Raw genomic sequence first — 24,954 nt, forward strand, 5'->3', positions numbered from 1 at the left:
CTCTGCTGGGCTTGACCCAACTTGAAGCGCCAGCCACCAACTTTACCATTCTCATTTTTCAATTTGATCATCATGGTCCAAATCGCCTCTGTCTTTGCTCTCGCCGCCCTCACCGCCGTCCAGGCCACCCCGAACTCGGCCAACATGATCCAGGTCTTTGGTGGCAAGGAAGCCGAGATTGGCAAGCACCTCTACGTGACGGGTCGTCGCGAGGACGAGACGGACCAAAACTACTGCGGCGGTGCCGTCATCTCGCCGACGGCGATCCTCACGACTAGCTACTGCATCGAAGACGACAACATCAACTACGTCTCGATCGGCTCGCACTACCTCAGCGGCGCCAAGGACGGCGAGCGCATCGCGGTCAAGAAGATCGTGCAACACCCCAAGTTCAACGACGACACGATGGTCTACGACTTTGTGGTTCTCGAGCTCGCCAACGCGACAACCGTGACGCCGATCGAGATCCTCTTTGACGAGAACGACCCGGCCGTTGCCCCCGGCGCCGTCGCGACGGCCCGCGGCTGGGGCACGACCTCGGTGCTTGGCCCGCATTCGGACGTTCTCAAGGACGTCGACCTCAAGATCTGGTCCAACAAGGACTGCCAGGCTGCTTTCGACAATCTCCACAACCCGTCGCTGACGCCCGCGGACGTGACGATGATCTGCGCCGACGGCATCAAGGGCGAGGGCACGTGTGATGACGACGAAGGCGGCCCGCTCACGGTCTCCAAGGACGGCAAAGAAATGCTCGTCGGTCTCACAAGCTGGAACGTTGCCTGCGCCCCGCCCGACCGCGCCAGTATCTACTCTCGCTCTCGCAGGCCAAGGACTCTATTGCGCCGTGCCTTACCAAGCCGGCATGCTAGGCGATGGCATTCCGCAGCTCCGATCGGTGCGGGTTTGTACGGACTATAACAAACGACAGTATGATTTCTACTTTCTACTACAATTGTACTACAGCCACGTGCAAAATACGAAGTACTTGAAAGGAAACGCTTGCACAATACGTCCTCTGACTATCAACGCGCGCAACACACTAAGTCTCGCTGCGGTCACGACCCCACTCGCATACGACCCATGAACGGCCCTCGACATGAACGGCTACGAGACTGCGACTCTCTATGAACATCCGTCGGTGTCAAGACGGTGCTTGCACTGGTGATGTCACGAGCGGTGAGCGTCACAGCTTCCACCAATGCTCTGTTGAGTGCGTGGAATAGGCGCATCGGAGACCACTGAAAGCATCGACCCATCCGTGGTATTCAGGAATGGCTCTAGTCAAAGACAGATGTCGCTGTGCGATTTGTGAGGCTGCTTAGGGAGACAACAGTCGGTGACACTGGAAATGGTATAGTAGAGAAAGCGACTTGGTTATAGACTAAGCTTTTCGCCTCAAAGCGGCCGGTGCAGCCAACACAGATACGACAGTGTGCCGTTGGATGCCGTGTTGGACGGCCATTCCAAAATGGATCGTTGCAGTATGTTTTTTCAACTAAAGACGACACTACGAAGCGAATAGATACCACGTCGACAAAGCAAGGACAAAAGTGAATTCAGTCGAAAGCCACTACAAAAAGCCTGTAATCGGTGTTGGTAGACTCTACACATATTGCCCAAGCGTCTAGCACGCCGGCTTGGGAAGATATGGCGCAATAAAGTCCTTGGCCTGCGAGAGGCGCGCGTAGACACTGGGAATACCAGCCTCACCGCAGACAACGCCCCAGCTCGTGAGACCGACGAGCACGTCCTTGCCGTTCTTGGTGACCGTGAGTGGGCCACCCATGTCGCCCTGGCACGTGTCCTCGCCTTTGACGCCACCCGCACAAACCATCGAGGTCGCCACCGCCGGGATGGACGGATCATTGAGCTTGGTGAACGCGGCCTGGCAGTCCTTGTTGGACCAGATCTTGAGGCCGACCTCTTTGAGAACGTTGGACTGCGGGCTCATGAGGCTCGTTGTGCCCCAGCCCCGGGCGACACCCGTGACACCGGGCGCGTTGGCCGCATCGTCCTCGAATGAAACCTCGATCGGCAACACCTTGGACGGGTTCTCCAACTCGAGGATTGCATAGTCGTAGACCATCGTCTCCATGTTGAACTTGGGGTGCGACACGATCGTCTTGACCTTGATGCGCTCACCGTCCGAGGTGCCGTTCAGAAAATGGGACCCCACGGACACATACTGGGCCCAGTCGCCGTACGCGCATTGCGCCGTCGTGAGCACGGCCGTCGGCGAGATGAGCGACCCACCGCACTCGTTCTTCTTGATTTCGGTTTGGCGCAGGCCGGTCACGTAGAGGTGCTTGCCGACCTCGGCCTCGTTGCCGCCAATGACTTCAATGGCTTCGGTGTGCGTCGCGCCGTGGCGACCCTTGATGTACGAGGTAGGCGCCGCGAGGGCTGCAGAGGCGAGTAGCGCGAAGGACGCGATGTGGACCATACTGAGAAGATTTGAAAATGACAAGGAAGGATTCAGGTGCTTGGGAGGCGCGTCAATGTACCACGACGCACATTGAAGTTGCTCCACGACAGTGTGCGACCGTGGCACAACCCGCTGTCATCGGCCCACGGCACCTAGAGCCGCTGGCCCATATGTCAGCAACATATGGTCAACTTGAGACGGATTCGAGAATTGGAGAGACGCTCCACAACCGGTCGAGCAAACTTCTTCAAACAAAAAAGCAAATGGATATGGCAGCGTACGAGTGTGATTAGACAGAAAGCAAGGTCGGACAGCATGCCCAGAGACGAGTACCTATACTCACTTGGTAATGAGAAAGTTCATTCCAACATCAACATGGCTGAACGCATCGTGAGCCGAGAGGTCGCATGATGACGCACTGGACGCGCACAAGCGCTCGCTCCAGTCGTCCACGACATGCGCGCATTTGATCAATCCCTAGATATTACATAAACGCTGGGTAGAAACGTAACCAGTTACTCGCTCGACACTCACCAGACACCGTGCCCGCAACACATCTGGTGTACGAGAAGCAGTTGGGTGTCAGTTCCGGCTCACGTCGTGCTAGCGCAGACACGAAATTTTCCTTCTACAATGTTGCTCGTATCCTTTCGAACACATCAACTGTGTCTGGCTCATGTGAGGAAATGGTTTATAGCCAAAGGATCAAAATGGCAACACGGCGATTTCTTCCAAAGCTCCCTCTCAAAAGTCCAACCAACAACAAAAATGCAGCCGCAGCACGCGCTCTAAAGCCCGTCGGTCACCAGTCTCTGGGCTTCGTTCGCACAACTGCGCCAGTATGTCGATGATTTTCAAATCGGAATCCCGCATGCGGCGGGCGGACGCAGATTGAAAAATGTGGACCACCGATTGCATATCCTTTCGGTATTCGGCTTGGACTCTCCGTACGCCGTACGTGCTCCTCTAATTTCACACCGCCAACGACCCCACTACCTGATCGCGGTGTAAAGTGCGGTTGAAGAATGTTTTTGTCAAAAATTACTGTCGCTCACTCGTGTTCTTCGAAAAGCGGCGCTGCCAAAAAGCAAAGAACAAACGATGGGTCGCTGGCTGCTCTGCGGTACGCTCACGTCGCTCTTTGGCGCGGTCTTTCTCAGTCTTCTCGGGTGCATCCTCTCCATCCAACCCGACTTTGTACACGGTCTCAAGCGTTCTGTATCCCCGACTGCCCACGCCGCCAACTGCTGGGTCGGTGCGATGGCGTATGCCACGTCACTCGTCGTCTGCGTCGGGCTCTCGTGCTGGGAGCGGCGCCGGCAAGTGCTTGATAACGACGCCAAGCTCAACCCCGTGTACGAGCTCAAGACCCTCCAGCGATCGCTGGATTCTTGGGAAGACCTCGGGACGCCGCCCCGATTCGTAGAGGACGATCAAACCCTCATGTAAGTCGACGTGGTAAAGATAATGTATCTGTGCACCAATAAATACACTTGTCCGTCCGCGATAACACGGTATTTCCCGCCTTTGTTGCACGAGAACTACTGTATGTCCAGCGACCATAGCTCGCATGCTTTCGCGAGTGAGCAACCATAGTACCATCGTTGCCAGCACTTTGATATCGACCATCTTTGTACAGGGTTATAACTCGTTGCGCTAGCACTTGTAGACGAGGATGCCAATTTCGCCGACGTACATGTAGAGCATGTGTCGTTGCTGGTAGCTAATGTCAAAGCCGTAGCCTTCGCCGATAAAGCAGTGCCAGAAGGACCCAAATTTCTTGTCCATGCTCTGCTTGATGAGCTGCGCGGCCGCTTCATAGTTCTTGACCGGCACGTGCTTGTCGACCGCCATCGTGATGATCTCGACCGTCTCGGTGCACACCTCGGCCGTCATGTCGTTGTGCTTGATGAACGGCCGCGACGAGATCTTGCGGTACTCGGCGTCCGAGAGCTCGCTCGACGGCAGCTCGGCCTTGGCGTCGGGCATGGCGCTTCAAGATTTGCGATCTTGAAGGGACGCCCGTCTCGGAACATACACTACATATAATATGCTCAATATAGTGTATTGAAAATTCCGCGATAGACCTCTCTGTGCGCAGCTCCACGACCATGTCCTGGTGCCAGCAAGTCCCACGTGTTCCGGCGTAGTGCTATGTATGCAGCGTCTGAGCGTTCGATGTTGCTGCGCAACTCTTGACGCGACTGCTGTGGGCGACGATAGCACACTATTTGCATCAAACAGCCAACCTTTCGGCGATGGGCTTGAGTGGGTCGAAGGTGAGCCGCCATGGTGGGCTCGCGTGGGCCAAAGGAATCAACTACAAGTGACATGACTCCTACGTTGAGCGAGAATCGACTTTGTATGTGGCACAAGGCCCATCGTCGCAGCGCCTGCAGGGTGCACACGCGATTCCTATTTGCCGGCAGGGCTGCGCCATGATGGCGAAACGCGAGGTGGGCCAGTCGATGGCCATGTTGATGGTGTCGTTGCCATTGAGGAGATTCTCGACTCGCTACTGTGATGTAAGCGAAAGCGCTGGCAAGTCTGTGGCCGCTCATCGTGTCTTTTCTTACGCCGACGACAGGAGTGTACAAATGCAATCTGCGTTGATGCGCTAGGTTATTCGGCTTTGCGCGGCTTGGGCCGCTTTCCGCCGCGTGGGCTGCCTTCGCCCTTGACGAAGCTTACCATCTCGTCGCTGTGCATGACCTTGGCGTTCATGATCTGGCTCTTGATGGCGCCGAGGACCGAGCTCGACGGCTTGATTTCGCGCAAGTCGTTGTCGTCGTCGGCGTCGAGTTTGAGGCGCTCGAGCTCGTCGTCGGTAGTCACAACGCCATAGCGCAGCGCAGCTTCTTCGTGGTGCTTGCGCAAGAGGTAATACGAGCCCGCAAACGTGAGCCCGTAGAGGACGGCGGCGTACATGCACGAGTTCTTGGCCGTCGGCGCCTTGGCATGGTGGTAGCCGCGGATGTACTCGGGCTGCGCGCTCAAGAGGATGGCCATGATGGTGAGGAAGACCATCCCGACGACCGAGAAGCCGGCGCAGCATGTCAAGCACCCGACTTTGCCCATGGCTGCAAATCCCGACTGGTCGAGGGTGGGTTTCGCCGTCTATTTTTAGAAACCTCTTTTTTATTATATATAAACTATGACAGGCAACCGCAACCTGGCGACATCATGCGCATTCGTTGTCAAAATAAAGTTGGACTTTTGTCGCCCAGTACAAGGGATAGGTTTAGCGTGTGGAGGGAAGACGAGCTTGTTCAAAGTCTGGTCCAACAAAGACTGCCAAACCGCTCATGACTCGATGCCAGATCGGTGGACCCTTGCCTCTGATCTGGTGTCTTTCAATCTCATTTTGAAATCGTCTCAGTATGATTTCTATCACGTCGCTTGCGCTCCTCGCCTCGGCAGTGGTGGTGGCGCCCGTCTTGTACCTCTGTAAGCAGATCGCAACGCAGCGTGACCAGCCTCCGATCGGCTGAGAGGACGGACAGCGTCTGTAGCAGGCGCTCACTGCGCCGACGATCGTGCTCACGACGGTGCGGTGCGCCAAATACAACCTGGTCCCATACGCCTCGGTGGGTCGCACTGTGTCCGCGGCAGCGCTGACGGCGAGCGCATCCAAGTCCAAACGCCAAGTTCCACCCAAGTTCACCGAGAACTCGCTCGTCTACGACTTTGCGATTGTCGAGTTGGAGGCGCCATCCAAGATCACGCCGGTCGAGACTTCGTTCGAGAACGACGCGGCCAACTCCGTCCGTGGCTGGGGCTTTGACGCACCATAACCGATGGGCGGCACGAGATCGCCTGTACTCAAGGCACTGAGCCTTAGATCTTGGCCAGCAGGATTTTCCTTTCAAAAGAGGAGAACGTACGCCTCGTGCGCAGGCCTTCGTGTCCTCGCCTCGGGGACCAAAAGCGCTGTTTGTGTAACAGAAGCCATTGTCCATCTCGACAAGTGGTCCGACGGGCCACTGCGCCAAATGAACCAGATGTGGTTCGTCTTGGTTTAAAGCACTTGGCGCGGACATTGAATTGCCAGCCGCACAACAGTAACTCAAGTACCATCGCTGCATGTCCTCTGCGATTCACGTGAGTCATTCCTACTACTCTTCGTCCCGAAATGACTCGCTGCTCAAGCGCCGAAGGTGTGTCACGTTGTCCACGTCGTCGGTCTCGTCACTCGCGGTGGCCTTGGCGGCAAGAATTGCCAACACGGTCGCAAGCGCAGCCCACTTTTTCCAAGTCTTTTGAACGCTGCGTCGATGGCGGTAGAGTCCGTAGCCAAGACAAAGTGCAAGAAACGTGAACCGCTTCCAGCGCCAGCCCCCGCCACGGACCAGGCTCTCGCTGCTGCCAGCATGGTCTTCTTCCAGCACGGGTGTCCTAATCGAGAATGTATCAACTTGATACATTCGTATCATTGCGTAGCGTACAAGCCGGAACGCAACGTCTTGGCACTGTTCTTGCGCGAGACACTGCAGGACTCCACGACGAGCGACGGCGGCGTCGACGTAAACGAGATTTGCGGCGTGTGGTGCATGTGACGCCCGAGCATCGTCTGCATGTCCGAGACCGAGTAGTTGCGGTTGCTCTAGACGATGTTGCGATAAATGGATAAATATATGGATAGATGGATAGATCGATGGATAGATACCTTGGTCAGCGCGAGACGAATGTTGTTGAGAAGCGTCACGACTTGCAACTGGTCTTCGAGAAAGTACTGCGCTTGCGTCGCCTTGTGTCCGACCGTGCACGTGACGACTACAACAGACAATAATGTCCACAAGTGTAGGCTACACTAGAAGAAACCTGTCGGAATATGGATCGCCTTGGAGAACGCATCGACCGCCTCAAACATGAGTTCGTCGGCCACGTCGTCGCCCATGGCCAAAACAAAGTCGACGGGCGTTTCCGAGTCTTTGCGGAGTTTGTTGAGGATTTGGCCGACAATCTTGCCCTTCCCGAGACCATCGGGCCGCACTTCAATGTAGTCCTTGCCCTGGATGATGCTCAGCGGCCAATTCTACACTCCGTGTTTGGATCGCTTTTTCATCCTATTGAGCGAGAAGCATACCGCGAGCTGCGCCTCGAGCTGCTCCTTGAGGTCCATGGCTTGCATGAGCCCGTACTCGGGGTCCGACTTTGCGTAGCGAAACAGAATCGAACTCCGTCGCATCTCGAGCGCCGACCCGTTCGTGCGGTCGACATACACTTGCATGATGACCTGGGCCTTCTCACGCCACTTGCCGCAGGCGGCATTGACACGAAACACGTCCCCGTAGAGCTCCCACGGCCTACACGATAACGTCATCGTACTTAGTTCGCACGCATCACGAGTACTTGTCGATGCGAGCCGAGTGGCCAAGGTACGCCCAGCGCAAGAAGTACCCGTGCTCGGCCACGAGCCCCAGGCCAGGGACGGACCCAAACTTGTCCGAGAGCAGCTCGCAGTTGCAGCCGCTCACCACAAACACCGAGTTGCGCTTGTCGCGGCAGAGGATCTCGAGGCTCGAGAGCACGCTCACGGGCACGTCGGGCCACACAATCCCGAAGTCCGACGACACGTCCGGCGCTAATGTGCGGTAGTAGTCGAAGAAGAAGACGCGGCGTGAGCTCTTGCGGTACAAGTCGAGAAACTTCTCTTCCTGGAGCAGCGTGAGCACGACCGGCGACTCGGGTAAAAAGTGCGTCCCGGCCTTGACGATCGCGGCGGCCTTGGCAATGTCCGAGACGACGCAGTACGCCCAGCGCACGGGCGAGTGGGCGCCGATGGTCACGAGGTCGCAGTCGCGTCGAAACTCGCGCTCTTTGGCCGGCATGTGCACAGCGGTCGCCATCGCCTTGGCGATCGCCGTCACGTCCCACGGGTTGACCACCAAGGCGCCGTGGAGCAAGCGGCTGCTGGCGGCGCGTTCGCTCAAAATGGCAATCCCAGTGGCATTTCTATCGCCAATCCCGAAGGAATAAGAACAATAAGAATAGAGGGGGCGTACCGGTGGGCCACAATGTACTCGAAGGCACTAATGTTGAGGCCTTCTTGGAGCACAGTCGAGACAAAGACCTCGGCCACGCGCCAGAGCGCGAGCCGCTCAGCACACGTGAGGTTGCGCCGCGTGAGGTGGAAGACGACCACAGGCTCGGGGTACTTGGCATTAAGCCGATCGACGACCGCTTGCACTTGCTAGATAGGCACTTGATAATTTCTCGCCCGAGAGCAAACATTAGATAGTCTTCGCACCTCGTAATAGTCGGGTGTACCGAGAAACTTGGTCAACACACCGAATTGGAGCAGCATGATGCGCGTCTGCTGCGCCGGGTTGCTGTCCAAAAACTACACAGCAAGTGTTGAGGCGTCGCTTGGGATATGGAGCATAGCAATGTACGAGCTCCAAGGCTGCGAGCTTCCCGAGGACGCCATGGAACGGGTCCAAGACGTCGACGCCCGCAAAGAGCATCTTGCGGGGGTAGGCTTGTCGGTACGCAATGACTTGGTCGGTCACGGCGGCCGTCCCGAGCTGCTTCTCGAGCTAGATACATGCATATGTATCAATGTATCAAGGGCACCAAATCCATGTACCCGCGCGCCGTCGACCGTGAGCTGCGAGCACGTGATCGCGATGCGTCGCCCGCCGTACTCGATGCCAAACTGGCCTTGGACCATCGCCGGCGACGAGATGCCAAGGAGGACCTTGCACGCGGAGAGAAAGTTCTTGGCATGTCTAGACCCGTCACTGATACAACGGCTCAAAGGCGCGTACGTACTCGTAGAGGTGGAAGCCGATCAAGTTGGCTTGGAGCATGCTCTTGAGAAGCTCGGCGCGGGTGCTCACAATGCGAAACACGCTCAGCGCCGGAAACGGTACGTGGAAGAAGAGCCCGACGGGCGGCGGCGTCAAGCGCAAGAGCCGGTGCAAGTACATGGGCACAAAGCTCACTTGGTAGTCCTGGAGCCAAATGTGGTCGCCGGGCTCATACGCCTTGGCGAGTGTCGTCGCAATGTCCCGGTTGATGTTGAGCATGGCCGGCCACGCGGGGGCCGCCTGCGTGAACGCACCGGGCATGCCATCGGGATGGACGATGCCATGGAAGGCCGGCCACAGCGACTGCTTGCAAAACGCATCAAAGATCATTCGGTCGGCGTCGTTGGTGATAAAGACAGGTGTGCAAAAGTACTCGGCGCAGACCTACGACGTCGATCACCAGGCGCCGTCAACGCGACACGTACCCGGCACACCTCGGCCTCTTCGTGCGGTGCAATCTCAAAGGACACGTCGAGGCAGCCCACAAACTTGATCTTGCGCCGCGTCGAGCCGACGCGGAAGAGGTCTTCGTGCGAGAACGCGTGCGTCGACGCCAGGAGCGCGTCGCCCGTCGGCTCGGCGCGGAACTTGCCGTGGCCTTCTTTCACGAGCAGCAATGGCAGGTAGTAGGCGCAGATGATGAGCGGGATCTGCGACGGCGGTGTCGACGGCTGCAGCACGGCGCGGTTGCGCATGCCATGCACCATGGACGGCCGGTGCACGGCCCGCGGATCCATTTGCGGCAAAGTGCAAGATTTATGGGGCCATTGTATACGGAAAGCGTCCGGATGGTGTTGAGTCGACAGGCCGAGGGAGTGGCGCGTGGCGACGGGCCGACGTCGCAGCCACCGACGGCCACAGCAAACCACGATCGTCGGTAGCTATCAACACTGCAGTGGTTGTCGCATGAGCGATGCGACGGTCACACCGGCGCCGGCGGCGAGATTGCACTTGGCGGCTGACGGTTGTCATCCTGGCATGGTGCCTGATGTCGGCAAAGCGAGCTGGCGACACTCGCCTCGTACAGAGATGGCCATGTCGTTAGGACATTGTGTGGTGGATAGAAGACGTGAGCGACGGCGTCGACACGAGATTGTCGTTGTCTCGGGCTGCCACGCAGTGGATCGGTTTGAGTGGTCCAACTTCAACCATGTGGGAATCATTCTCACAAGTGGCAAAGTCCAGTTCTGGGTGAAGTCCAGTTGTGGCGTCTGGTCAAGCGTTTGGTTGCCGGACCCGGCACGGTGTCGATAGGAAGATAGGTCGGGTGACAAAATCTTCTTCCTCTGGTGTCGGTCGAGGTTGTCAGTACGCAGAATTTCAAAGTTGTTGTTGATGCCAAGCAGCGTCGTCGTCAAACGTGGCGCCGGAGCTAGCGTGCCAATGGTCCGAGTGGGACCAGAGCGAACGACCATTGGGTCGACCCGCGATGACGTCATTGTCGCGACCTCCACAAAGGTGCACTTCATACCGACGACATTTGATATATGTACTAACGTAGTCTACTAAACGTTTGGCGGCCGCGCTCCAGTCCATATATAGTCGATTAAAAGGTCACCGAGTGGCGGTCGTCGTCCGGTGCGGCGTTGTGGTTGTTGTTGCGGTTGCTACCGTGGTTGGTGGTGGTGGTCGACGTCGTCGTCGTGTTGAGCAAATGCATGTCTCGGTTCGTCACCACGGGCGCCGGCGCCGGCATTTGGCTCGCTTGGACGATTGCGGGCTTGGCACGGTACGGCGACTGCGGCGCGTAGCCGGATCCTTGTGGCTGGTACTGCTGCGGGCGTGGGTCATGGTACCCGATCGTTGGCTGGTAGCCCGTTTCAACGTCGTACGAATGCGTCTGCTTGACGTCATACGGGCTCACATGCGTGCCCGAGACCGACTGCATCGAGTGCTTTCCGCTGCGGTGTTGGCTCTGGTAGATGTGGTCTTCGACCTCGTCGTCGTCGTCGCCGTCCCGCGTCTTGCGGATGAGCACGATCACGATAACGCCAATGAGGAGCAGCGCCGCACCGCCGCCCACAAAGTACGGCCACGAGCCAATGCCACTCGATTGTTCGACGGCAGCACCGTTGGTTGCCGTGTTGTTCTGACTGCCCGAGGTTGAGCCCCTGGTGTTGGAGCCACCATTCGGTGCGCTCGGCGTCGACGGCCGGCGCGTGCTACCGGATGGCGTGTTGGGCGAAGACGTGGGCGTGCCAGGTAGAGACGTCGGTGTACCCGGCGCCAGCGTCGGCGTGCCAGGGGCCAACGTCGGTGTGCCTGGCGCGATCGTCGTCGACGCGACGGGCGTCGTGGGGACCGAGGACGTTGTGCTGGGTGTGGTCGTGACGACGGCGTTCGCGCCACAGTCGGACATGCCCTTGAATGGGCACGTGCCTGCTGTCGTGTACGCGTAGCACGCGACGCCCTGCGACTGCACTTCGTAGCAGGGCGCTTGGAGGTTGCCAATGGCCTGGGCGGCCGTGAGCTTGTTGGCCGAGGTGAACTGCGCGCCTGCATAGCAGCTTGTCGCTGCGCATGCGGTCGACGCCTGGGCGCTGACGCTGGACACAGCTACAGCGGCGAGGAGCGAGAGACGCATGCCTATTTGGTCAATGAGGCGGTCGGTCGAAGCTTCGCTGCCAGAAGCTCGTCGAAACGCTGCACCGTATCTCGGGCTTCGAGCTTCGAACTTCGATTCCGTCGCAGCACGTGGCAGCACGAGCGCGTCGCACGGCCCCACACCACGCTCACTCGATCCGATGGCAGCGGCAAGTCCTGTAGCCTGCACCCGCCATCCCATCGCGCGGAACGACAACGCACGCACTCGATCGTCCAACGACCGACGACCGCACGCAGATAGACAGGGAGAGACGCGCGGGCGTTGCTCGAAGCCGAGGACGAGACGCGGCGCGTTCCCAGCTGGTGCATCCCGAAGTTCGAAGATCGAAAAAGCACGTTCGCGCTGGCCAGGCGGCGCCGCCACGGCAGCGCGTCGGGCCATTACCAGCGACGAATGGCTGGTTACGCTGGATCACCGCGTTCGCTTGGTCAACGTCCCCGCGTTGGCTTTGCCTCCCGCTGCCTGCTCGTAGCGTTGCATGTAGCTAGTGACCGATCCTTATCGCGTCGGAACCGGTCAACCAACGCTGTGCCTGACCATCCTGACAGGTCTCTGGTTGTGTCTCTGGTCATACCTCGCAATTGGCTATATCACACACATCACCGATATGCTAGCGGAGTAATGCGAGGCGTGTACTGAATGCATTCCGCAACAGAGTCAAGTTGCCTACGCGGTCGATTTGTGGGCAGCACCGATCGCGTCGTGGACGGACGCAAAGCCGTCGCGCTGCAAGCACGCAGCGAGCTCTTCCTTGATGCGCGGCTAGAGCCACATTGCACTTTCATAGTCGAAAATGAGGATACGAACGTACCACCGCCATCGGGCCATCGTACACGAGACACGAGTACATTTGGACGAGGGTGGCGCCGGCGCGGATCTTCTCGTACGCGTCTTGGCCGGTCGCGACGCCACCGACGCCGATGAGCGGGATCTTGCCGTGCGTCAGCGCGTACATGGAGTGGAGCACCTTGGTCGAGATGTCTTTGACCGGGGCGCCGCTGAGACCGCCCGTCTCACCCTTGTGCTCGCTGGGCGTCAATGGCGTCAGCGCGCTTTCCAGGTGGAAGGACAACGTCTTACCTTGTGAGCGATTCGGGGCGCGAGATGGTCGTGTTGGACACAATTAGTCCGTCAATCTGCAGCGCGAGGGCAACGTCCGCAATGTCCTTTTGGTCTTCGGGCGTGAGGTCGGGCGCAATCTTGACGAGAAGCGGCAGTCGCTTCCAGAGCTTGTTGCGGGCTTCAAGCACAGCCGCGACAAGCGCCTCGAGCTCTTGCTTGCCCTGCACACACGGTCGTTTCGTGGGCCCTCTTGGTGGACTGGAGGAAGGAGTACCTGGAGCGAGCGCAGGCCGGGCGTGTTGGGCGACGAAATGTTGATGACCAAGTAGTCGCCGTACGGCCCGAGCTTTTCGACGCCGGCGACATAGTCGGCCTAGGGAAAGAACATTGTCATGTGGTATATAGACAATATCATGTTCGTACGATTGTGCTCGGCGACGTCTTGTTCTTGCCGAGGTTGATGCCGAGGGGCCCAGCGCGCACGGACGCGTACTGCGGCCGCTCGAGCGCCCAGTAGGCGTAGCGCTGGAGACGCTTCTGGACCGCATCGGCGCCAACGCTGTTGAAGCCATACCGGTTGATCACACCGCGGTCTTCAGTGAGACGGAACACGCGCGGCTTGGGGTTGCCGCTCTGCGCCAGCGGTGTGACGCTGCCAATTTCAACAAAGCCAAAGCCCATATCAAGAAGCCCTAGCATCGCCTGTTCGATACGAGTCGTCTGTTGGATCGAGCGCAGTACCTTGCATGGCTTCGGCGTGCTTGTCAAAGCCAGCGGCGATACCCAGCGGGTTGTCAAACGTGAGGTTGAAGGCCGTGACCTTGAGGCTCGGGTCGTCGTGGCGCTTGTCCTGCATGGGATTGGCAGGCAGTTTGCATTTTGACGAAAGCACGTACCTTGGGAATGAGGCCATACTTGGCAGCCTTGACGGCGAGGATGTGCGCGGTCTCGGGGTCGAAGAGGCGCACGGCCGGCATGAGCACGGGGTCGCAGAGCGCCTTGAGGAGGCGCTGGCGGTTAAAGTAGATGAGGCCGGCGCCGACGCCGAGGAGCAGCGGCGTGAGCGGCGAGCCCGAGCCCGTCGGGATCGAGCTCATGTGGCGCGCGGACGGCTGGCGGCGGCGGCTGACGGCGGCGAGTGGGCGGGCCACAGCACGAAACATGTTGAAGAGTACGTGTGATTGGCTCGAATCGTATCCAGTAAAGTGCAAACCTGTCGAATAGAATACAGAAGTATGCATTATAAGAGGTTTATACCAGGATCGGCCAGCTACTCGCGAACCCACGCTGCCTCAACGACCGCGCAGCACCGAGGACACTGTAGACGGCGCCAGTAGTGGCAACGTCGTCGGGCAAAGCACAGTGAATAACTCTACGCAGCCATCCGAAGAAGGCTTCTTTGCTGATCACGTCAATCGAGACCGTCGACAGGTCGTCATCGCAGCAGCCGAATAGCTACGAGGCAGTGTAGATAACCTCCGTCGCTGCTTGCACCCAAGAGAGTGCAAGCAACTGCATTTGCGCTGTACACCATTTCTATGAACGATGGCAAGATGTAGGGCAGGGTGACCTCTAAATACCGTTGGGAGAGAGGTCGGTACAACCCAAAGATGGTCAAGCGTCGTCGTTAAGCTGGTAAGACCAAGGAGTAGCCAACCGTTTTCACCTTTTCTTTCTCAAAAGGTATTTTGCCCATACGGACTTCCGCCGCTGACCGTGTCCGTACAGAGCAGCATGCGTTCTGGTGGACAAAATGAGGCGCGTTGCCGCCTCTAGCGCAAATGGCACATCGATATCGTGCTGCCGTATTTGTCGATTGCACTTTCTAAGCGGTTTCATTGTAACGCTGTTGCTGGTCGAGATGCGCCCTGCGTCGGCCCCTCTGCGTCATCCGCTGCGCAAGGCGCCCGCAGGTGCACTCACCGGATCCATAGACCAAAGCTGCATTCGTCGATCATTAGGCAGCCAAAGTCCTTCGCTGGACTCGCCTGCCCGCCGCGCCCGCCGAGACGAGCCGTACTTGGCGCAACTTCAGCAGGTTCCACTCCTCCATTTCGATTGTGGTTGCATCCGTGTAGGTGGCATCGCCTGTCGTCAAGGCGCGCGTCGCCGCACGGCAAACAAGAGACTTCGTCGACGCCGTCTACAGCAGCGGCCCCAACGATGCGCTTTGCGAAGCGTACATACATACGTAGTGATCATAACTGCTACGCCTCGTAGGCCTCGGCGCAAGCCACGGCCCCAGACATGCGTCCCTGGACTTCGCCGCAAGCTTGAAGCCTCGCGCGAGCTCTCGTCCATCGTCAAACACCCAACGCGGCTTCTCGCCCAGCAGCTCGAGTCAGCGCTGGAGGCCCACATGAGTGGTCGACCGAACCAGACGAGCGATTTCCAGAGGGCGCTTTTGGACCAGACGGAAGACCACCATGCGTTTTTCCACAAGCTCGTTGAGTCGTTGGCGAGCCACTTGGAACTGCAGCCCGCGAGCGTCGGCGTACGTAGTCTGCTTGCAGAACATCGATCGGACGGTCGAATGCAGGTTGGGACGTTCCTACGCCAGTTCTGGACTGTCTACGTTGACGGGTTGTACGAGCACGTGGTGCATGCCAAGCGGTTGGGGCTCATCTTTTACAAAAGCCCTCCCGACCCCACGCTCCACCCCACGTACGTCCCACTCGCATCTCTCGCCACTACGATGTCGATATCGTGATCCTATGGTGCCTATGAAAGGCGGCATCCGATCGAGGCGGACGCAATCATAGTACCAAAAACCAGCCCCGAGCTGTGCGTCTCCAAGGCTCCCGTGGGAATCCTGTCCGAGCGGCCACACTCTGCGATACCGCAGAGTTTGGCACTATACCGCGACGGACCGGAAATGACGGCTTTAAAGCGACTCTTGACCGCCAAGGTAAGCCGAGTAATGAGCTGCGAATGCGATGTCAAATACGATTGAACAAGGCGACCACACTGCGCGTGGAACTCGTGTCCATGCAGGTTCACGGCACGAGATCTTGGTCGCCCGCTCACCGCTGTGTGGTAGCGACTGCGCGAATCGATTTTTTCGTCTGTCGTCAACGCCCAAGCCATGAAACGCGTCGAGAAGGACAAGCGATCGCGTTTGCACTTGAGCCAGCAAATGGACCAGCACGCGTCGCTCATGCAGCGGTACCGACGTGGCATTCGAGCTGCCCAAACGATCCTGTGCAGGTACGCCGCGGCGTCCCCGCGCGTCGTGGCAGCAGCGACCTTGATTCAGCGTATTCTCCGGCGAAAGATCGCGATCAAGCACTGCCACTTGCTTCGTCTCCTCGACCTCATGAAGGTCAAGTCGCAACCGCTCTTTGAGGAGAAGCTCCAGGTGCGACCATCATTCGACGCAACCATCATTCTCATGTGAGACATCCGATTTCTTATTGGGGCATTAGATGCGCGGTGCGCTGGCACTCGCGTCCGCGCCGTCGCCTGACATCCACACGCTGGAAGCACATTTTACGAGTATTGTGTGGGAGGTCCAGCGCCTCGTGCGCGACTTGTCGCTGGATTGGTGGAAACAGAGTTTGAGCGTACGACCCTCAACCGTCCGGTTTTCGAGTATGGACAAGTTGTCTAGGAAGAGCGCGCACGACTCGCGTGGGAGCTCGCCGACGTCTCGGACGATCTGAAACACGTGACGTCGCTCGTGTCGATTTTACTTCAAAATTGCGTTAACTGCATGGCGCAATACACGCCGACCAACGATTCGACGGTACCTTGCATCGTGGATTGGGGCTTTGTTGATTAACAATATGTCTGTACAGAGTTTACTGCGCTACGTGTCGCCAGCACCACTAATGATCGACTCGACCAAGCACATTGTTGATCAGATCACGCACACGAACCTGGCGATCGAAGACTACATCAACGCGCTCCGTCATAAAACGACAAAGGCAGCGCGGACCATCGCCCTTCAAGTATGTACAATATTGTCTTTCATCCCGATACAACCTTTGGGTGCGGGTAGACGGACGAAGGCAGTGGCTATGGCCGACACCCTTCCTACTTGGAGGCGCTCGCCAAGATCGCTGCGCTGTATGAAGCACCGCCCGACTCGGATTCGGACGACGACGAGTCCATCGTCGCGTACGGCTCGGCCGTATTTCTTTCACTTGTACCGCCGGAAATAAACTCGGTGACGCCAAGTGCCGACGTGACCTCGGTCGCACCAGCAGCAGCGCGTCGCGTCAAGCTCAGCGACACCAAGCGGCCAAAACGACGTCGGTACTTGGCCAGCAACACGTTGGCCAACATCCCAGCGGCATTTGTCCCGATCTTCAAGCTTCTGGGGGTCACACGCGGCTACAAGGCGCGACCGCTCTCGTTGCCCAACCTCAAACTGCTCCTGCACGACCTCTACACTAGCCGCATGCTCGTCGAAGAGTACACGCGGCCGCTCCCGGAATTCATCTACCAGTTCTTCCTGCGCAAGTACGGGCTTCGCAAGGTGGCCGAGGCGCACGTCGTCGACTTGATGGCGTCACTCAAGAAATTTTGGCGCCACGACCCCGAGGTGAAGCTGGGGTTTAGGATATATTTTACATGGAACTAGGTCCACCTGTTTGCCCGATTTTGCGCGCTCAAAAATACGCTGCCACTCTCGATCGACGCGTTCGACTACTTTATCTGCCTCTTGGGTCATTTGCAGGCCGGTGATGGCCAGCAGGTAGGACACGATTTTGTTGCTGGGCGGTCGAGTCGATCGTTTTCTGCAGGCAGAGCCCGTGGTGCCGTACTCTCGCATTTTGAGCTTGCATCGTCATGTACATCAGTCGAGCATTTGTCCGGTTGAGCATTTGGGTCGATGCTCTAGGCGGTCGCGTCGATCGCACTCTTTGAGCCACAGCGCATGCTCGAGCTGGTCAACTTCCAGCCAGGTATTTGTCTCTCTATTCTTGCGCATTTGCAATTGAGGGGTTGAGAAAGATCGTGGTGGTGATAGATATGTTGCTCATGCGGCTCGAGGGCCACATCAACGGCTTGCCCGATGTGATCAACGGCAAGCGTCTTGGTAGCCGTTGCACGCGTAAATGCGCCGACACACTAGGATTGGGGTAGGGGTCTCGGCCGCCCATATTTACTTGGACCGCCACGCGCTTCTCGCCTTGTACGTCTCGGAGTTTGAAGCGATTGAGCGCCAAGTCGAGCAGCATCTCAAAGAGGTTTTTCACATTTCGCACGAAACTGAGAAACTGGTAAACTTGTAGGTTTTTCAAAATGCCGACATTGACCACAACGGCGAATTGACGCTCGACGAGTTCAACTCGATCGTGCAGAAGGTAGTGTCCATAGGTCACAGCGTGTGCTTGTGAGGCATTAGATTGAACCGACCCCCATGTGGGAAGCCCAACGCATGTTTTTCGAAGCCGTGGCGCTCACCGGCAACGCGCTCGCCGACGCGGTCACGTCCGAGGCTTTTGTTCGCGTGGCCAAAAAGCAAGGGCTGGGCGCTCGGTCCTTCCCCGATACGCGCCGACACGCTCTCACAGCGCCGATCGCGCTCGACCATGGGCTTCTCGCAAGCTATCACGCGCGGCATGCAGAGTAGCCTAACACAAATTTGTACGATAATTGTGCAACACGAGCCTTTGCCCGAGCGGAAGAGTGAGGCCGCGGGGTCAGATACCTTTGTCCAAAGGCAGTGAAACCTATTACTCGTATGCAACGCGCTCCATCGTAGCTTTCTTGGTTGTCATCTCGTTCTAGCCAAATGCGCACGGCTTGCCCATGTAGTGAAAGGTGGTACTACAAGAACTGAGAGTGCAAGCGGATAGCGCAGCTGCTAGCGATAGAGTACTCACGACATCAACCCGCAAAATCATCAATCGTCAGCGAGAGAGCACGCAAGCGTCGTCGTTGCGACAGAGCTCAACACACCAAGATACCTTCCGTCGAACCCAGCCGCCGCCACGCGGTACGAACACTCTTTTCGGATGTTTTGCATATGCTAGGTTTTATTCGTCATTGATCTACATACTTGTTATCTACAATATACAATATACAATATACAGTAAACGCACAGTGCTTGTAGCCCTAGTCGGTGAGGGGTAGGGCGTACTGCGCTGCCAGCGCGAGGCGGCGGTCGGTCGGCTCGGTGCGCTTCTCGGGAAGAGCGATCGCAAAGATCCGCCAGACCTTGATGTCCAGCGCGTAGATCACGCGGCCACGTCGGAATGTGAGGATGCCGTTGAGCGCCGCAGACGCGCGATCGAGGTAGTAGACGCCGTCGTGGACCCAGTGGTCGTCGGTAAATAAGAACTTGGCCCCGGCCGAGAGGAAGAGCGAGTCTTGCGTGGGCTTCGGCGCGTTGCAGACGCGGCGAATGATCGCGTAGCTCGTAATGTTGGCACACAAGACAATACCAATCAACGCGACGAGACGCACGAGGTCGCCAATGACAATGGTCGCGCTACTGCAGACCACTTGGTAGTCGACGCGCACAATGGCACAAACTTTCGCCATCGACGCGGCGTGCGTCACGGGCGCCACGCGCGTCAAGATGAAGACCGTCGTCCACGCCAGAATGCTATTGGGCGTCGCATAGTAAAATGCAAACCCGTGGGTCGCAATTAACCCAATGTCGTTGACGACGGCGACGAGCCACGTGACCTCGGCGGCCGCGAGGAGCGTCTTGACCCAGCTCAAGGTCGGACTGAGAAAGTATGAGAGCGACCCGGAGCGCTGCAGCTCGAGCGTTGCCGTCGACAGCACTGCGATCGCTGTCAAGCCGCGCACGAGCAGCAAGGGGCGGCCGACCCAGACAATGGCCCCGACGCGACTCAATTCCATCATGTTGTAGCCTTCGATGCGGCCCCGGCTAAGTACAAAGTAGACAAAGACGAGCGACGAGATCGTAATCATAACGACCGTCACGTACAGCGCGCCCGACCGCGCATAGTTGGCCAAAGTCGTCGGGAACTGCCACGAGACCACGTCCTGGCTAAACGGCGCGAGGTATTCCGAGAGCAAATTGAGCGTCTGCCCATCCCCTTGAAACGAAACGACTTCGCGCGTACCAAAGAGCCAATCACAGAGGTACCACCAGCCAAAAAAGTAGAAATTCGGGTCGTTGGCGTCGAGAATGTTGCGGTGGAGCACGCGCATCGACGCCGACTTGTTGTCGCCGACGTACTGCATGAGCTCGATGTTGAGGGCTTGGATCTGCTGGATCGAGCGGCGACTGATCGCGTTCATGTCCAGTGACGTCACGTGCGTCGACACAAACGCCACGCTCGACGCAAGGTACTTTTCGCAGTGCGCGTTGTGCCCTAAGTCTTGCGCGCAGATGGCGGGCATGTCGGCGCTGCTATCGACGTTGGCGAGCAGAGTCGAGAGCACGATGAACTCGCGGCTGGGCTGCACTTGGGTGTAAATGCCATTCGACGAGCACGCAATGCTGTACGAGAAGAGGTTAATGAGCCCCGCAACGATGCGCTGGTCGCCGCTGTCGCCTGTCTGCGGACACAGAATTGAGCCGCCAAACGACTGGAGATTCAAGGCGGCCCACGCTTGTGGGACGGGGCGCACCGCGTCGATCGGCAGAATCGTGTTGAAGTCGCTCTGCGCTGTTGCCGAGGCTGCGAGCGCCCCGCGGATCGCGCTCAAGAGCACGCGCACATCGTCGAGCACCGTCGCAGGCGGCGCAATGTACATCATGTCGACGGACCCAAACGGCCCTAATGTCGTCGTCGCTGCCGTAAAAACATTGTTGAGGGGTAGGGTAATCGTCCCGTTCTCAGCGAGCGCATCTTGCATCGAGTGATTTGCAAACGCATACAAGCTGCTGCCAACGACCCAGCTCTTCCCCGCGAGGAGCGACGTATTGTGCTGCACGAGCGTCCAGTCGATCGCGAGCGACCAGTACATTTTGAACGTCGACTGGAAGTCCACTTGCATCGAGCCGTTGAGGTACTGCAGGGTGAACGGGTACGAGACGCCGAGTGCATTGGTGATCTCGTAGCTGTTGATGAGTCCGATTTTCTTGTAGTTTTGCCACTGGGTAGTGTACGATGTGATGCCGTGCTTGGCCCAGTAGAACGCTTCGTCGGCGACACTGCCCTGGGGCCGCGACGCTGTTGTCGCCAGCCACGACTGCCCTTCCTTGGTCGTCAGCAGTGCGTCGCCGATTGCGAGGTCGAATGCGTCGCCCCAGCAGTCGCGAAACGACGTCCACTCGACGTTGCGCAAGATCGACTCCAAGTACACGGCGCCATTCTTGGTCATGGAAGTACACCGCTGCTGGCGCGCCACCGAGGTCGCCATCGACCACGTTTTCTCAAAGTCCACAAAGCAGTACTGCGTAAAGATCCACGGGGCGTCGCAGCCGTCGTTGCTGCGGAGCGCCGCAATCGTGGCTGCGATTTCGGTTTGGAGCTCCGTGTACTGCAGCCGAGCGCCAAAGTTGGCGGGCGAGACGACCGCGGCCGTCGAGAGGCCGTAGAACGTTGTGGCCGCGACGCCGCCGCTGTCGAGACGAAAGCTCGAGGCGACGCTGTTTGCACCGAGCACGAGCTGCTCGTTGAACCAGTTGGCGAGAAACGCGTGGGCGCCGGTCATATTGAAGCTCGCCCAGCCAAGGTCGTTGGCCAAGTTGACCTGGGCGACGCTAATGTACGAGACAGACCCGGCCATGGACGCGACGACAAAGAGGACGCCGACGACAGCGACGACGCGCTCGTTGAGCGCCCGTTGCAAAAACGAGAAGAGGTTGTCGCGCTCGAGTGTCGACGATTTCGCAACGAGCGCCGAGTCGGTGACGGGCTTGGTTTGCGTCATGGACGTGTCGAGCTCCGTGAGGGGCGACGTGTACAAGGCGGGGGGTGCGAGCGACAACTGCGGCGCACGAAACAGTTTCTCGGTCGACGCCGGATTCAGATCGTCCAAGATGACCCACAGTTTCAGATCAAACGTCTTTTCGCGCCCGAGCCGCGCGTACCCGTACAGGCCGCACATGATAGCCGTGACCTTGTCGAGGCACCACATGGCATCCGACGTTGTGCGCGACACGAGAAAGCTGTCGGCGGCACCCGAGAGCTCGAGCGGCGCTTGCGAGAGAAACGCCGGCGCAATCTTTGTCTCGCTCTGCCATCCGTTGGTGCGAATGTAGTTGACGATCGACATGGCCATGGCGACGACGACCGCACCGAGTTGAATCCCCAATAACACGAGAAGGCGGTCCAAGGAGCCAATGCGGACGGCGCCGCTTTCGCAGCTCAACGCAAAGTCGACGTTGGTCGCTTGACACGAGCGGGAGAGCGTGCCCGTCATGCGCAGAGGCAGCGCGAGCTCGAGGACGACATAAATGAGCCACACGAACGCGCAGCTCATGGGCGCGTAGACCGCCGCGAGTTTGCTTGCGATCAACAGAAACACGTCGTTGAGGACATAGGTGACCCACGTCGCTTCCCCTGCCAGAATGGCCGCGACAAGAAACGACCGCGGCGACGACACAAACGACGTGTAGCCGTGCTCGAGCACAATGTCGGTCGGCGCGGTGCTCAGCAGCAGCAAGGCCGTGCCGCCGCGCACCAAAAGCAATGGCCGGCCGATCCAAACCGCGCCGACCACGCGGTTGAACCGATACAAGTTCATACTGCGGACATGGAGCTGAATTCCAAACGCACGCCACCAGCAGAGCGCTGCGACGACCAGAAGCATCAACGACGTGTAAACGACGACGTACCAAATGCCTTCGGTCGCGTGCTGGACGTTTTGGCTACCGCCACTGGTCGAGTAGAGGTCGCCACTGTACGCCGCCGAGACGAGCACGACGGTCGACGTGTCGCCTTGGAACGACACAACCTCGCGTGACCCTTCGACCCAGTCGTAGAGTGCGCGCCACCCAAAGAACGGCCAGCCAGCGCTCCCGCCTTGGTCGAGGAGGCCATACCGAAGCAGCTTGAAGACACCGGCATCGGATGCAAATTGCATGTAGCCGACACCGGTCGCGGTGACGTCGGCGGCGACCGTCGCTACGCTTTCGGCTTTGGGCAGCGACTGTACGATCGCGATGGCGGCGCCGAGCGCCGTCGCACACTGCGGCGACGACTGCAACGCGCAGGGTGCGGCCACCGATGCGAGTTGGGACGCATACGCCGCAAACAGCATCGGTAGCGCCTCGGACGTCATGGCTAACGGCACGCTCTGCGAGCACGCGTCATGAAACTCGAACGACTCTTGCACAAAAGTCTTGCCGGCGCCCGTGTAGCAGGTGGGGTTGCCGCCGTGAAAGACGCGCCCGGGGGCGACCCATGTTGGCGGCACCGGGTGCAGCACGACACTCGGAAGCGCTTCGATCGAATGAGCCAAGGACGACGTCATTTCGTCTTGCAGCGCTGCGTGAAAGCCCAAATACAGTTGAATTAGGGACGGTGGCGGCGCAATGTAGTACGTGTCGATACTCGGCATGGGGCCAATCTCAAACCGCAGGACGTCGCATGGACCCGTGGGCGCGAGGAACCCAGACCACGCTTGCAAGTCGATCGCGCGCAAACTCGACGAGAGATTCGCGTTAAAGTAGTTGGACGTACCCGCGATCGCACTGCGATTGAGCGTTGCGAGCACCCAGAGGTCGTTGTACGGCAGCCAGTTCATGACGAGTGTCGTCCACGGTCCGGTGGCGCGGGCGACGCTTTTCACCGAGTATGCTTGCTGCCACCCGAGCGCATTCTCGATCGTCATAGACTCCGAGACACCCGTGGTCCACCGGTTTTGCCACTGCAACTCAAACCGTGTGAGGCCACTGGCTTTCCAATATGCAATTTCATCCGAGAGGGTAGTCGTGTTGAACGCCGTCGATGTCGTCTGGAGCCACTGCTGCCCGGCCGGTGACTCGGTCAAGCCCGACTGGATCGCAATCGCAAAGTAGTTGCCCCACGCAGTTTGAAACAAGTGCCACTCGAGGTTGCGTAAGATCGACTCGTAGTAGACAGCGCCGTTCGCTGCGTACTGGGCCACGCACCGCGCTTGGCGCGCGCTCGTGTGGGCGACGTGGAAGCGCCGCGCAAAGTCGACAAAGCACAGCTGCGTGCTCAAGCGCATGCTCCACGACGCACTGAGCGTCCGGAGCCCCGCAACCGCCTCTTCAATCGACGTGCGCTCCGAGAGCACGAGCCGCCGCGCATACGTCGGGTGGACGCGCGTGAACGACGGCGTGACGTTGTACGTCTTGGGCATGGACGCTGCGAGAAGGTCGAGGACGCCGCTGCCACGGGTCACGAGCGCCGCGTTCGCAATGTCAATCAACAGCGCTTGATGGCCGCTGAGATTATACGACGCCCACCACAAGTCGTTGGCGAACGACGGGTCGAGAAGCCAGAGGTAGTAGGCACCAAGACCAATCGAACCGAGAATGTACGTGAGACCAAGCAAGGCCGGGAGCTTGGGCGGTGGCGTGAGGGTGTCGAGGTGCGGCCCCAACTGTTGCACCATCACCTTGGCTCGCGGCAAACCCGGCTCGTCGCTCGTCATGGCAGTGCAGTGCAGCGGCGACTGGATGTCCTTTCTGACGTGAAAACGGTTGAAGAGTGGCTGCGCGAAACCATTGCAACTGACGCAGCAGGTTATAAAAGGGTCGACCGTTCCGAACCGCTCGATGGTCCCAACCGCCCAATGCTCGTAACCGCTGCGTTGCCGTTCGGCATGCCAGCTCCAGGCATCCAGAAGGCCGTGCGTCACCAAGGAAAAGGTGTCGTCGGCACCACGAGCATAGCCAAAGCGTGGCGCAGACGCAAGAAATTTGGTCAATGCGACCAAAGCATCTACCGGTACCGGCAGTCGTAGCAGGGCGGGTGTTGGGCCCGCGGACTGGCAGACCAGACGTTGAGACCTTCGACGCCGCGCCGACGGTCGCCAATTGTTGGGCTTATCTAGCACCGACGCTGCTGTCGCTGTGCTTGGATCGGTGGTGCACGTGGAGCAGTTGCCGCGCAAAGCGAAGCCGGCTGCGAGTGTTCTTGGCACAAGGCCTATCACCTTTCAAGATGATCCAGATGTGCGCTGTCGTCTTATAGGTGCCG

General features: G+C 58.6%; 11 protein-coding genes across 11 annotated transcripts; 4 read left to right on the plus strand and 7 right to left on the minus strand.

The window, feature by feature from the left end:
- Window positions 1–72: 72 nt before the first annotated feature.
- On the plus strand, window positions 73–869 carry SDRG_08477 (hypothetical protein; the record flags this gene model as incomplete). Its single annotated transcript, XM_008614367.1, has 2 exons — window positions 73–774; window positions 825–869. 2 exons carry the CDS (start codon window positions 73–75, stop codon window positions 867–869), a joined length of 747 nt encoding a protein of 248 aa, XP_008612589.1.
- A 661-nt stretch (window positions 870–1,530) lies between these two features.
- SDRG_08478 (hypothetical protein) lies at window positions 1,531–2,443 on the minus strand (the record flags this gene model as incomplete). The annotated part of the gene is made up of 1 exon (XM_008614368.1): window positions 1,531–2,443. The coding sequence occupies one exon, from the start codon at window positions 2,441–2,443 to the stop codon at window positions 1,625–1,627; it is 819 nt and encodes a 272-aa protein (XP_008612590.1). The 3' UTR covers window positions 1,531–1,624.
- A 1,028-nt stretch (window positions 2,444–3,471) lies between these two features.
- Window positions 3,472–3,989, plus strand: SDRG_08479 (hypothetical protein). Its single transcript, XM_008614369.1, has one exon. The coding sequence runs from the start codon at window positions 3,527–3,529 to the stop codon at window positions 3,872–3,874; it is 348 nt and encodes a 115-aa protein (XP_008612591.1). The 5' UTR covers window positions 3,472–3,526; the 3' UTR covers window positions 3,875–3,989.
- Window positions 3,990–4,031: 42 nt separating this feature from the next.
- SDRG_08480 (hypothetical protein) lies at window positions 4,032–4,440 on the minus strand. The gene has a single exon (XM_008614370.1). It carries the CDS (start codon window positions 4,412–4,414, stop codon window positions 4,082–4,084), a length of 333 nt encoding a protein of 110 aa, XP_008612592.1. The 5' UTR covers window positions 4,415–4,440; the 3' UTR covers window positions 4,032–4,081.
- Window positions 4,441–4,894: 454 nt separating this feature from the next.
- On the minus strand, window positions 4,895–5,512 carry SDRG_08481 (hypothetical protein). Its single transcript, XM_008614371.1, has one exon. It carries the CDS (start codon window positions 5,501–5,503, stop codon window positions 5,048–5,050), a length of 456 nt encoding a protein of 151 aa, XP_008612593.1. The 5' UTR covers window positions 5,504–5,512; the 3' UTR covers window positions 4,895–5,047.
- Window positions 5,513–5,805: 293 nt separating this feature from the next.
- On the plus strand, window positions 5,806–6,677 carry SDRG_08482 (hypothetical protein; the record flags this gene model as incomplete). Its single annotated transcript, XM_008614372.1, has 3 exons — window positions 5,806–5,859; window positions 5,938–6,526; window positions 6,575–6,677. The coding sequence occupies 2 exons, from the start codon at window positions 5,806–5,808 to the stop codon at window positions 6,217–6,219; spliced, it is 336 nt and encodes a 111-aa protein (XP_008612594.1). The 3' UTR covers window positions 6,220–6,526; window positions 6,575–6,677.
- SDRG_08483 (hypothetical protein) lies at window positions 6,414–10,018 on the minus strand. Its single transcript, XM_008614373.1, has 12 exons — window positions 9,663–10,018; window positions 9,200–9,621; window positions 9,015–9,156; window positions 8,821–8,964; window positions 8,676–8,768; window positions 8,431–8,618; window positions 7,778–8,380; window positions 7,512–7,731; window positions 7,247–7,460; window positions 7,092–7,198; window positions 6,871–7,028; window positions 6,414–6,820 (listed from the first exon to the last, which is right to left on the minus strand). Exons 1-12 carry the CDS (start codon window positions 9,972–9,974, stop codon window positions 6,541–6,543), a joined length of 2,883 nt encoding a protein of 960 aa, XP_008612595.1. The 5' UTR covers window positions 9,975–10,018; the 3' UTR covers window positions 6,414–6,540.
- A 669-nt stretch (window positions 10,019–10,687) lies between these two features.
- SDRG_08484 (hypothetical protein) lies at window positions 10,688–12,010 on the minus strand. The gene has a single exon (XM_008614374.1). It carries the CDS (start codon window positions 11,819–11,821, stop codon window positions 10,784–10,786), a length of 1,038 nt encoding a protein of 345 aa, XP_008612596.1. The 5' UTR covers window positions 11,822–12,010; the 3' UTR covers window positions 10,688–10,783.
- Window positions 12,011–12,403: 393 nt separating this feature from the next.
- SDRG_08485 (dihydroorotate oxidase) lies at window positions 12,404–14,074 on the minus strand. Its single transcript, XM_008614375.1, has 7 exons — window positions 13,801–14,074; window positions 13,646–13,754; window positions 13,328–13,596; window positions 13,179–13,277; window positions 12,923–13,125; window positions 12,654–12,870; window positions 12,404–12,604 (listed from the first exon to the last, which is right to left on the minus strand). Exons 1-7 carry the CDS (start codon window positions 14,065–14,067, stop codon window positions 12,509–12,511), a joined length of 1,260 nt encoding a protein of 419 aa, XP_008612597.1. The 5' UTR covers window positions 14,068–14,074; the 3' UTR covers window positions 12,404–12,508.
- A 555-nt stretch (window positions 14,075–14,629) lies between these two features.
- SDRG_08486 (hypothetical protein) lies at window positions 14,630–18,485 on the plus strand (the record flags this gene model as incomplete). The annotated part of the gene is made up of 18 exons (XM_008614376.1): window positions 14,630–14,817; window positions 14,866–15,083; window positions 15,125–15,398; window positions 15,444–15,568; window positions 15,635–15,812; window positions 15,863–15,898; window positions 15,945–16,262; window positions 16,330–16,467; window positions 16,515–16,649; window positions 16,702–16,854; window positions 16,905–17,450; window positions 17,490–17,603; window positions 17,653–17,700; window positions 17,751–17,814; window positions 17,880–17,948; window positions 17,996–18,099; window positions 18,145–18,216; window positions 18,258–18,485. Exons 3-18 carry the CDS (start codon window positions 15,264–15,266, stop codon window positions 18,483–18,485), a joined length of 2,463 nt encoding a protein of 820 aa, XP_008612598.1. The 5' UTR covers window positions 14,630–14,817; window positions 14,866–15,083; window positions 15,125–15,263.
- A 380-nt stretch (window positions 18,486–18,865) lies between these two features.
- SDRG_08487 (hypothetical protein) lies at window positions 18,866–24,445 on the minus strand. The gene has a single exon (XM_008614377.1). It carries the CDS (start codon window positions 24,404–24,406, stop codon window positions 18,971–18,973), a length of 5,436 nt encoding a protein of 1,811 aa, XP_008612599.1. The 5' UTR covers window positions 24,407–24,445; the 3' UTR covers window positions 18,866–18,970.
- Between the last annotated feature and the right edge of the window lie 509 nt (window positions 24,446–24,954).

Source organism: Saprolegnia diclina (genome assembly GCF_000281045.1).
Source record: "Saprolegnia diclina VS20 unplaced genomic scaffold supercont1.26, whole genome shotgun sequence".
In the NCBI taxonomy this organism is placed as follows: domain Eukaryota; phylum Oomycota; class Saprolegniomycetes; order Saprolegniales; family Saprolegniaceae; genus Saprolegnia; species Saprolegnia diclina.

Excerpts from the sequence above, each read along its gene's own strand:
- SDRG_08480 (XM_008614370.1), bottom strand. The coding sequence starts at position 4,414 with ATGCCCGACGCCAAGGCCGAGCTGCCGTCGAGCGAGCTCTCGGACGCC.
- SDRG_08484 (XM_008614374.1), bottom strand. The coding sequence starts at position 11,821 with ATGCGTCTCTCGCTCCTCGCCGCTGTAGCTGTGTCCAGCGTCAGCGCC.
- SDRG_08487 (XM_008614377.1), bottom strand. The coding sequence starts at position 24,406 with ATGACGAGCGACGAGCCGGGTTTGCCGCGAGCCAAGGTGATGGTGCAA.
- SDRG_08483 (XM_008614373.1), bottom strand. The coding sequence starts at position 9,974 with ATGGATCCGCGGGCCGTGCACCGGCCGTCCATGGTGCATGGCATGCGC. Across the intron at positions 8,769-8,820 it reads AGCTCGCAGCCTTGGAGCTC|TTTTTGGACAGCAACCCGGC; the intron begins GTACATTGCTAT and ends CTTGCTGTGTAG. Across the intron at positions 7,029-7,091 it reads TTCGTCTCGCGCTGACCAAG|AGCAACCGCAACTACTCGGT; the intron begins GTATCTATCCAT and ends AACATCGTCTAG.
- SDRG_08481 (XM_008614371.1), bottom strand. The coding sequence starts at position 5,503 with ATGGGCAAAGTCGGGTGCTTGACATGCTGCGCCGGCTTCTCGGTCGTC.
- SDRG_08479 (XM_008614369.1), top strand. The coding sequence starts at position 3,527 with ATGGGTCGCTGGCTGCTCTGCGGTACGCTCACGTCGCTCTTTGGCGCG.
- SDRG_08485 (XM_008614375.1), bottom strand. The coding sequence starts at position 14,067 with ATGTTTCGTGCTGTGGCCCGCCCACTCGCCGCCGTCAGCCGCCGCCGC. Across the intron at positions 13,755-13,800 it reads AGTATGGCCTCATTCCCAAG|GACAAGCGCCACGACGACCC; the intron begins GTACGTGCTTTC and ends AATCCCATGCAG. Across the intron at positions 12,871-12,922 it reads CGCCCCGAATCGCTCACAAG|CGAGCACAAGGGTGAGACGG; the intron begins GTAAGACGTTGT and ends ATTGACGCCCAG.